This window comes from Corvus hawaiiensis, chromosome 1 (genome assembly GCF_020740725.1).
Source record: "Corvus hawaiiensis isolate bCorHaw1 chromosome 1, bCorHaw1.pri.cur, whole genome shotgun sequence".
In the NCBI taxonomy this organism is placed as follows: Eukaryota; Metazoa; Chordata; class Aves; order Passeriformes; family Corvidae; genus Corvus; species Corvus hawaiiensis.
The window spans coordinates 96,419,094-96,428,859 of NC_063213.1; the positions used below are offsets into that span (position 1 = coordinate 96,419,094).

Here is a 9,766-nt window from a genome sequence, read left to right on the forward strand (position 1 = left end):
GGGAGAGACCATTTCTCATGCGGGGGATCAATAGAGATCAATAACCATTCCTCTTGGGGGGTGGAATCAGTAGGGCTGGGAGGGACCATTCCAAAGGGGGAAATCAGTGGGGTGAGGGCAAGACCATTCCCCGTGTGGAGAGGGGGTGTCTGTGGGGTGAGCAAGGGAGACCCTTGTGGGGTGTCAGTGGATCTGGGAGAGACCATTCTCCGGTGGGGGGGGGGGGGGTTGTCCATGGTTGGGAGACACTATTCCCCGGTGTGGGGGTGCCCATAGGGTTGGGAGACACCATTCCCCACATGGGGGGAATCAGTGGGGCGAAGGACACACCATTGCCCATGGGGGGGGGGGGGGGAGGGTTGCTCATGGGGCACCCCATGGCCCTGTCCCACATCTCCTGCTCTGGCCCCCGGACCCCCAGACCCCCGGACCCCCAGACCCCCTCCATCCCCTGCCACACACCCCCACTCTGTCACCCCCCCAACAGGGCTCAAACCCCCCCCGAAGGGGATCAGAGCCCCCAGCCCCCCATGGCCGCAGCCCCCCCAAACACGCTCCAGCCTCTGTACAGCCGTTTATTGCGGGCGGGGGTCTCTGCTCGGTGGGGGCCGGGGGGCAGCAGCCAGGGGGGGGCCCAGACCCCACCAGCGCCCGGGGGTCCCATCCCCGGCTCCTGCGCCGGCAGCCGGGGGGGCACAAGGCCCGTGGGGAGGGGGCGGCCGTGGCCGGGGGTCCCGACGTGTCCCGGCGCGGCCCAGCATGGCGCGGCACACGGCACATGGCGCACGGCACGTGGCGCACGGCAGACGAAGCGCAGGCAGCGGGCGGGGGCAGCCGGGGGGCACAGGCGAAGCTGCGGGGGCCGGGGGGGCCGGGGGGCCGGTGCCCGGTGCCCGGTGCCAGCTAACTGGTGCCCAGCGGGTAGGTGGGCGAGTGGCGCTCGGTGCCGATGGGGCGTGAGGGCACCTCGGCGAAGCCAACGTGTCGCCGCTCTGGGGACAGAAACGGGGCGTCAGCACCGGGCGTGGTGGCACCGGGGACAGCAGGGATAGGGGGTGGGGGGGTAATGCCCCACGTACCCCCGGTGCCACCGTCCTGCTCCTGCCCCGGCTCCTCCTCGTCATCCTCCGCTCCCTCGGGGTCCTCGGGGATCTCCGACACCGTCAGCGACTTCAGGTCCTCCTCGCGCTCGTCGATGCCGCCGGCAAAGGACACCTTCTGCCCGCCTGTAGGAGCCAGCACGGTGGCCCCGGGGATCCCCAGTGTGAGGTGACCCCGCTGAGGCGCGGGGGGGACGGGACCCCGAGTCCCGGTGCCCGCCTGGCATCCCCAGGTGAGGGGATGCAACGAGCAGCCACATCCCCTCACTGTCCCTGTGTCCCCATCATCCTCATCCTTCTGCCATCCCCATTCCTCCGGCCACCCCTGTTCCTCCGCCATCGCCATCCCACCACCATGCCCATGCTCCTGCCACCCCTCTGCCATCCCTGTTCCTCCCATGTTCCGGCCGTCCCCATCCTTCCTCCATCCCTGTGCCCTCGTCACTCCCATCTCCATCCCTCCGCCACCCCCGTCCCCATCCCGTTACCTTTCCGCTTGTGCGCCTTGAGCCCGGCGGGGAAGTAGCTGCGCTCGGCTCTGCCCTGGCTCCCCGGAGCTGCCCGGGCGGGGGTCGATGAGGCCGGGGCACCGCGAGGCACGCGCGGCACCGGGGCACCGCCGGGGCCGGGCGATGCCGCGTCACACAGCGGCCGGGGGTCCGGCTGGCGTCACCCGGCCCCGCGGGGGACGGGGACACGGCCCGACGGGGGGACGTGGTGGCCTCGCCGGCGGGCGAGTAGGCAGCAAGGACAGGAAGCCCCGGGAGCAGCCAGTCCGTGTCCCAATCCCGGCACACGCCCTGTCCCCGAGCGCTACAGGGGATGATGACCCCTGTCCCTGCTCCAGCAGCCCCGTCCCCATCTCCCCGTGTCCCCCCGGCTCCAGCAATCCTATCCCCATGTTAGCTGGGTTCCAGAAGCCTTGTCCCTTTGTCCCCATATCCCCTGGGCTCCGGCATCCTTGTCTCTATGTCCCCGTGTCCCCTTGTCCCCTGGCCTCTGGCAGTCCCCCGTCCCCATGCCCCAGACTCCAGCGGCCCCACCGACACATCCCCACATCCCTTGGGCTCCAGAATCCCCCTCCCCATATCCCTGTGTCCCCCAGGCTCCGGCATCCATGTCCCCACATCCCCTGGGCTCCGGCAGCCCCATCCCCATGACGCCCGTCCCCCTCACCAGACTCGAGGGCACTGTCGGGGTCGCAGCCGTCATCGGGCTCCCCGTCGGAGCTGTCACCCCCGCCCATGCCACTCTCCAGGTGGGACTGCACGATGCGCTGCACCGCTAGGGAGACGCCGGTGTCACCGGGCACTGGGAGCACTGGGAGCACTGGGAGCACTGGGGTGTCCCCCCAGCCCCCCCGCTGCCCCCGAGCCGCCGTTCCCCCCGCGGGAGGTACCTTTGAGCGAGGGCGGGGTGTAGGCACACGGGTTGGTCCTCTTTGGTTTGAGCAGGCAGCCCTCGCCCGACGAGCGCTGCGGGGGGAGCGGCGTCTGGGTGGGGGGGCCTGGTGTCCCCCCGGGGGTCACCGCAGCCCCGGGAGAGCCAGGACCTCCCCGGCCATGTGGGGGGCTGCGATGGGGGTCTTGCGATGGGGACCCAAGGCTGACACCCACCCCCTCCCCAGCAATGAGGACCCTGCTTAAGGGGATGTGGCACTGGGCACATGGTGTTGGGGACACCATGATGGGACCCTGCCATGGAGACCCTGCACTGGGGACCCCACAATGGGGACCCTGGGGCGGGGACCTTGCTTTGGGCATGGGGTATTGGGGACACCGTCCTGAGGACCCCTCCATGGGCATCCTATGCTGGGGACCCCCATTGTAGAGACACTGCCCTGAGGACGTGGCGTTGGGGTCCCCACGATGGGGACATTGCCATGAGGATGTGGTGCTGGGGTGGCCCTGATGGGGACCCTGTTATGGAGACCTTGTGTTTGGGACGCCTCGATGAGGACCCCACCATGGGGATGTGGCACTGGGGACGCAGTACTGGGGACACTGGGGCGAGTGACCCCGCGGCGGTCACGCGCTGGTTTGCACCGCGGCCAAGCTCCACAGCCTGGCTCAGCTCCATGTCCCCATCCCGCGCTCCCGTCCCCGGCGCTGGCGCCGTGTGCCCGTGCCGGGAAGGAGCCGATAAGCTCCAGGCGCGGGGACTGGGCCCCGATAACCCCCCCCGGGGGACACGGGACGGGGGAGCGGGGCTGTGTCGGGGATCCCGGCGCCCACTCACCTGGTAGGGCAGGTTCTCGTCCTCTGCATCAGCGGCGCCGGGGAGAGAGGGATGAGTGGGACACTGGCACCCAGCGGAGCCGGGCAGGGCCCTTCCCACCCTCGGACCCCCCTCCAGGGGTTACCCTGCCCGCTGGGGACCCGCGTCCCCTCCCTGCCACCCTCTTCCTTATGTGACACCTCGTCCTCTCCCCGCCACTGCGTCCCATCCCAGACATCCCATTCCAAAGGTGGCACTACATCCCACCCCCCCACCACGTCCCCTCCCTGCCACCATGTCCCATCCCAGACATGCCACACCATGCATGACAGACACCATGTCCCATCCCTGCCACCACCTCCCGTCCCTGGGCCGGACGTTCCCTGCCCCGCTCCGCACCCCTGCCCCGCTCACCTGGGGAGGAGTGTTCGGAGAGCTGGAAGAGCATGGCCGGCGTGGGCCTCCGCCGGCGGATCTGGGGCACAGCGGGGTGTCACCGGCTGGGGACGCCCCGGGTCCCCTGTCCCCTGCCCTGCGCCCCAGGGACAGGTGTCTGCACGTGTGTGAGCGTGTGTGCGCCTGTGGGTGCAGGGCCACGAGCCCACCCGGCGCGGGGTCCCCGGGCTGTCCCCAGTCCGTCCCAGCCCCACGAGAGCCCCAGACCAGCTCCTCCGGGGCGGCTCTGGGTCCGGCGTGTGCTGGGGACGTCCTCTTGGATCAGGGACAACCGGTGGGGGTGGCTGCACCGACCCCCAGCGTGTCCTGTCCCCGTCATCCCATCCCTGTCCTCATCCTGTCCCTCTGTCTCATCCCTCCCCTTCTCTCCTGTGCCATCCCTGTCCTGTCCCTGTCCCTGTCCCGTCCCCCCGCCACAACTCTCCCTGCGCGGGACCGCAGCTTCCACGGGGACCTTGGAGCTCTCTCGTCCTGTCCCCGTCTCTCCCCCATTCCGTCCGTTTCTGTGTCCCCCACGCAGTCCCGTCCGGTCTGTCCCTCCCTTCCCATGCCCTGCCCACTCCGATCCCCCTTGTCCTACTCTGCCGGTCCCATCGTCTCCCTTCTGTCCCCTCTGTTCCCTCCGATCTCCCCCCGGATCCATTCCCTCCCTCCCTCTGTCCCCTCCCACCTCCCGCTTGTCCCATCCCAGCTGTCCCAACGCATCCTCCCCGTCCCCTCTGTCCCTTCCATCCCCTGCCTTGTCCCCTCTGTCCCCTCCGATCCCCCTTGTCCTGCTCTGCCGGTCCCATCCCGATCCTCCTGTCTCCTCCGATCCCTCTTGTCCCACCCCATGCCTTGTCCGTCCCCTCTGTCCCCTCTGATCCCCCTCGTCCTGCTCTCCCTGTCCCATCCCGTCCCTTCTGTCCCCTCCAATCCCCATTATCCCATCCCCTCCCTCCTGTCCCGCTCTGTCCCCATCCCGTCCCCACCGTCCCCGTCCCTCCCCGCCTCCCTCCAGCACCCTGGGGCTCTCCCGTGTCCCCCTCCCGTCCCACACGGTCATTCCGGGGGTCCCTCCTCGTCCCGAGGTCATCGGCAGCGCTTTGCCCTGGGACGGAGGAGGGACCCCCGGGGTGGCCCCGCTCCCCGCTCGCCCCCCTCACCATCTCGACGGCGCGGGGGTCCAGGTTGCTGGGGGGGGCCGGCACGGAGAACTGGATCTTCTTGCGCTCCTTGGGGTCCATGGCCTTGGCCGGGAGTCACCGGAGCCAGGGGGGGTCTCTGCCACCGCTACCGAGCGGAGTTCGCTGGCACCCGGGGCTCGGTACGGCGAGGAATGAGAGTGGCGGGAGGTGGGGAAGGCAGAGCCGGTGAGGAGGAGGAGGAGGAGGAGGAAGGAGAGGGAGGGAGGACACGTCTTCCTACCAGGCGCTGAATTATTCATCCCCCCCTCCCCGGGCAGGGGGGCTGAGGCCGCGGTAATGAGTCCTTGGGGAGCCCCCCAGGGGGTTCAGCCAACCCGTGGGGGGTCCTTAACCCCTTCCTTGCCATGGGGGACCCCGGCTGCAGTGGCCGGTTGGGATGGGACAGGGACGGGTGACTCCATATGTGTCCCTGTCCCTTGTGCCTGAGTCTCCCCAGAGGTGGGGGGGCAGGGGACAGGGGGATAGCCGCTCCCACCCCTGTGTGGGCAGCGGCAAAATTCCCTCCAGCCCCCCGGCTACTCTGTGCCACACGGGACAGGGACACCACTCTGGGGATATGCACAGGGGACATCCGTGGGGACACGGGAGTCCCGAAACATCGCCTGTGTGCCGGGGGTCCCCCCCACCCCCAGCTGCAGCCTCCGGGATGCCGGGGGTGGGTGGCTGTGTTTTCACCCAGGGCTGTGCCCACCTGCCCTGGCTCTTCCCCAGCTTTTGGAGATTTCCCCCATAGAAAATCCTACGGGACGCAAAATTTTCCCCCTGGGGAAGCGGGGGGTCCATCCCCCAGGGCAACGCTCGGCACCAGAGCTGCACATTCCAGGCAGGGACCGAGGGACATCGAGGGCACCTCTCCAGACCCCACCGAGGGGGCACAACCGGGGGGTCCCCATGCAGGGGGACAGCGGGGTCGCCAGCAGCCGGAGCGGCGGCTCGTCCCCTCCTGGGATGTCCCGGGGCGGTGTCGATGGAAGCCGCCTCTGAGCAGGAACGAGGAAGGGGGAGCTGGGAACTGGCTCCGTCCCCCGGATCTCCCGGTGCTCCAACGGCTGCGGGTGGCCGTGGGCCAGCAGCCGCCGCTCCAGCAAAATATTTACCCGAGTGGCACCGAGCCATGGACCAGCCTCCCGCCCGCCCGGCACCACGCAGCAAAGCTCGGCAAAACACGGCACAGCCCGGCTCTGGGTGACAAATCTTGGCGCTGGGTGGCAAATCTCGGCTCTGAGTGGCAAAGCCCAGCTCTAGGTGACAAAGCCCAGCTCCGGGTGACAAAACCTGGCTCTGGGTGACAAACTTATCCCTGTGGCACAGCACAGTGACCACCCGGCTGGGGACACAACAGGGACAGGCACCAGCAGAGCCCAGTGTCCTCAGGAAGGCCAAAATCTGGCGACAAGGTGAGGGGCCCTCGGTCACCCTGCGCCCTGGCTGGCCCTGTGCCGGGTGTCCCCGTGCCGGGTGTCCCCGTGCCAGGCTCTGAGCACCGTCCCCATCCCGGGACCGGAGTCGTTATGGCAACAGGTTCCCGGGCTCCATCCCGCTGCTGTTCCCGCTTCTCCCACCCACGAAGACGCTGTGTGAGGGGGTGGCCGGGCCCCCTCCCCTCCCTGCGCTGCGGCAGCGCCGGCACCCGCAGCCCCCCGGGATCGGCACGCGCCGCCCGCGCCCGCGCCCACGCACCGTCACCCGCGGGTGGCACCTGCAGCGTGGCACGGGGGGGCCGCACCGGGCCTGGAACACGGGGGCACCTTCTAGGCACACGTGTGGCACACATGGCCCCGCTCGTCGCCGGGACAGTACCGTGGGCACCCCGTGCCGTGCCCGTCCCCGTGCCGTGCCCGTCCCCGTGCCCGTGCCGCGGTGCCGCGGGGGCTGCAGCTCCGCGCAGCAGCGAATCCTCCCGCAGAGAGAGTAAAAATAGCAGCAGGTTGAGGGAAGAAGCGCTCGCCCCCCGCCAGCGGGCACCGGCGAGGAGCCGGAGCCTGCGCCCACCGCGGAGCCGTGGGGACGGACGCGGCGCGGTGTCACGGGGGCAGAGGGGTGTGAGGATGGACAGTCGTGGGGACAAGATGGGGACAGAGCTGGGGACAGAGCGCCGTGGTGGTGGGGCACACCAGGGACGGAGCATGGTGGGGATAGGGTGCCACGGGGACAGGCTGCCACAGGGATGGAGCACCACGGGGACGGGGTATGCTGGGGGTGGAGCACCGTGGGGACAGGATCCCATGGGGAAGAAATGCCCCAGGATGGACCATCGTGGGGACAGGGTGTGCTGGGGGTGGAGCATCGTCCCCAGGAGGGTCCCATGGCGACGAAGTGTCCCAGGGTTGGAGCATCGTGGGGACAGGGTGTGCTGGGGACAGAGTGTCGTGGTGATGGGGTACATCAGGGACAAAGGATTGTGGGGACAGGGTGCCACGGGGACAGGACATTACTGGGACAGGACATCGTAGGGACAGGGCCCTGTGGGGACAGCGCATCGTGGGGACAAACACACCGGGACGACCGCCCGGTCCGAGGGTGAGTGCCAGGGGGGCGGGGCCTGTGCAGCGAGGGGGCGTGGCCACAGAATGGGCGGGGGTGCCGAGACCCCCCCTCAGTGCCCCTCACCCCGGTGTTCCCCTCCGGGTCCCCCGCCCGGCCCTGCGGGGGTGTCCCTCACCCCGCTCCCGTGTGTCCCCTTCCAGCTGCCCTTGGACCGAGCCCCCGAGACCCCCCCTGCACCCCAAGACCCCTCCGTGGGTGCAGCCGCCCCCCAGGAGCTGCAGCGGGGGCGGCGGGTGGGGGCCGGTGCTCCCCCGGGCGCAGAGGAGATGCTGGGAGTGGGAACACGCGTGGGAGCAGAGCACGCGTGGGAGCCCGAGGGGGCGGTGGAAAGGTGGGGGGGCGCGCAGGGGGCTTAACCCCTTCGCTGCTGGGAACCCCCTCAGCGACAATCCCGGGGGGCTGCAGAGGGGAAGGGGGGACCTGGGAGGGACCCTTCCTAAATGGGGCTTCAGAGGGGCTGGGGAAGGAGCACCCCAGTGCGCCACTCAGGGGCACTGGGCAGCACTGGGGGGTGCGATGGGGAAACTGAGGCACTGACCAGCGCTGGCAGAACTGGGGGGCTGCACCTCTATAGCCCATCGCGACTGGGGGGCTCCAACCCCGTGTCCTCAGCGCGATGTGGGGGGCTCTGCAGCCCCCTATCCCTGGAAAAATGCGGGGGCTTCAACGCTGGCACGAGGAAGGGCTGTGTCCCTGTGTTCCCGGCAGGATGGGGCGTTGTGTCCCCACACCTGGCAGGACAGGGGTGGCCGTGTCCCCAGCACGACGAGGAGGAGTCCCATCCCTGAATCCCCAAGAGGGTGGGCAGGGGGCTGCGTCCTCGCGGCTCCCCCCGGGCTGTGCCTGGTCCTGGTGCCATCGGTGCCCTCACCAGCCCCGTGTGCCCGTCGGCTCCGCGGCACGCGGTGGCAGATGTCACTCCCGACGCTGGCATGGCCAGGCTGGCACGGCCACCCGGGGCTGGCACGGCCGCGTGGGCCGGGCAGCGGCTCAAGGGCTTTGGCACGGGGTGGCCGGAGCGGAGCCGCGGCTGGAGCCGTCCTGGTTGGCAGCCACCGGCCACTGGCCACCGGCCACTGGCCCACGCCAAGCCTCACACCCACACCACGGGGTGGGATCGGGGGCTGGGGGCACTGGGGGGTCCTGGGGCAACATCCCCCGGGGTGGGCACACACCTAAGCGGGGGCTGCGCTGGTTCGGGGGGGTTCCTGCACACAGAGCCCAGTGCCAGGGTGTGCCTGGCCCGGGAGGGGCTGGATGGGTAAAACCCTGGAGGGGGGAATTTTGTGGGGGAATACGGGGAGGATAAAGGGGGAATGTGGGGGGTCCGGAGGGTTCCAGGAGGGAAGGGGTGCAGTGGGGAGACTCGGAGAGGCAGCCAGGGGGTCTCCTCTGCCTGGCGGACATCATGTGCCTCAGTTTACCCACCTGTAGGACGTGCCCTCCACAGCCTGAAGCCCCACCCTCCCCCTTTCCTGCGGAGGTGGGACTCCAAAACTCATCCTGGGGCTCCCACGGAGCCCTGCCAGGGTGGGCTGAAGGGGGGCTCCCAGCCCCGCTCCCCCCAGCCCATCGCTGACCCCCCCCCCCGGGGGGGTCCCGGCCGCCAGCACAGACCAGTTTGCTGCCTCCATTCCCAGAAGAAAGAATAAAGTTAAAACATCTGTTAATTTATAAACCAATTTAACCATGACTGGTTAATAAATAGCTTCCAGCTGGCACCCCCACCCCGCGCCGGGCGAGGGGGGCCGAGGGGGCACAGCCGGGCTCGCCGCTCTCCCGCAACCCCCCGGGGTCATTGTCACTTGTCCCCGTGGGGGTGTGGGGGTGTCCCCGGGGACGCAACGGGGAGAGCCCGGTGCCCGCGGGGAAGGGGCACAGCCACGGCGCCTGGCACAGGGGGATCCCAGAGGGATGTAGGGGACAGTGCGGTGCCCTTGGGGGGGCTCTGGTCATGCAGGGGGGGTCAGGGATGTGGGGACACGGTGGGGGGGGGGGTTACCCTGCTGCAAGGGGGGTGTTTGGGTGGGGGAGGAGGGAACAAGGAAGGAGGAGTCTGGGGGTGTGTGGATGTGTGTGTGAGGCAGGGATGGGCACATGTGTGTGCCAGGGCTGTGCCATCTCTGTGTGTCCACGTTCCCATGTGTGTGCCAGGGCTGTGCCATCCATGTGTGTCCACGTTTCCATGGGTGTGTTCATGTGTGTGCCAGGGCTGTGTCATCTGTGCGTGTCCACGTTTCCATGTGTGTGTTCATGTGT

At 69.3% G+C, this 9,766-nt stretch overlaps 2 protein-coding genes across 2 annotated transcripts; both read right to left on the minus strand.

The window, feature by feature from the left end:
- Positions 1-561: 561 nt before the first annotated feature.
- Positions 562-5,099, minus strand: PPP1R1B (protein phosphatase 1 regulatory inhibitor subunit 1B). Its single transcript, XM_048318035.1, has 8 exons — positions 4,919-5,099; positions 3,732-3,792; positions 3,339-3,361; positions 2,500-2,575; positions 2,277-2,384; positions 1,589-1,657; positions 1,080-1,226; positions 562-992 (listed from the first exon to the last, which is right to left on the minus strand). The coding sequence occupies exons 1-8, from the start codon at positions 4,997-4,999 to the stop codon at positions 904-906; spliced, it is 654 nt and encodes a 217-aa protein (XP_048173992.1). The 5' UTR covers positions 5,000-5,099; the 3' UTR covers positions 562-903.
- Positions 5,100-5,275: 176 nt separating this feature from the next.
- LOC125332771 (translation initiation factor IF-2-like) lies at positions 5,276-9,478 on the minus strand. Its single transcript, XM_048318027.1, has 2 exons — positions 6,058-9,478; positions 5,276-5,940 (listed from the first exon to the last, which is right to left on the minus strand). Exon 1 carries the CDS (start codon positions 7,344-7,346, stop codon positions 6,255-6,257), a length of 1,092 nt encoding a protein of 363 aa, XP_048173984.1. The 5' UTR covers positions 7,347-9,478; the 3' UTR covers positions 5,276-5,940; positions 6,058-6,254.
- Between the last annotated feature and the right edge of the window lie 288 nt (positions 9,479-9,766).

Coding starts and splice junctions, on each gene's coding strand:
- PPP1R1B (XM_048318035.1), bottom strand. CDS start 4,999: ATGGACCCCAAGGAGCGCAAGAAGATCCAGTTCTCCGTGCCGGCCCCC. Junction 3,362..3,731: donor CTCCGAACACTCCTCCCCAG/GTGAGCGGGGCA, acceptor CCGCTGATGCAG/AGGACGAGAACCTGCCCTAC. Junction 2,385..2,499: donor CACCCCGCCCTCGCTCAAAG/GTACCTCCCGCG, acceptor GCGTCTCCCTAG/CGGTGCAGCGCATCGTGCAG.
- LOC125332771 (XM_048318027.1), bottom strand. CDS start 7,346: ATGTACCCCATCACCACGACACTCTGTCCCCAGCACACCCTGTCCCCA.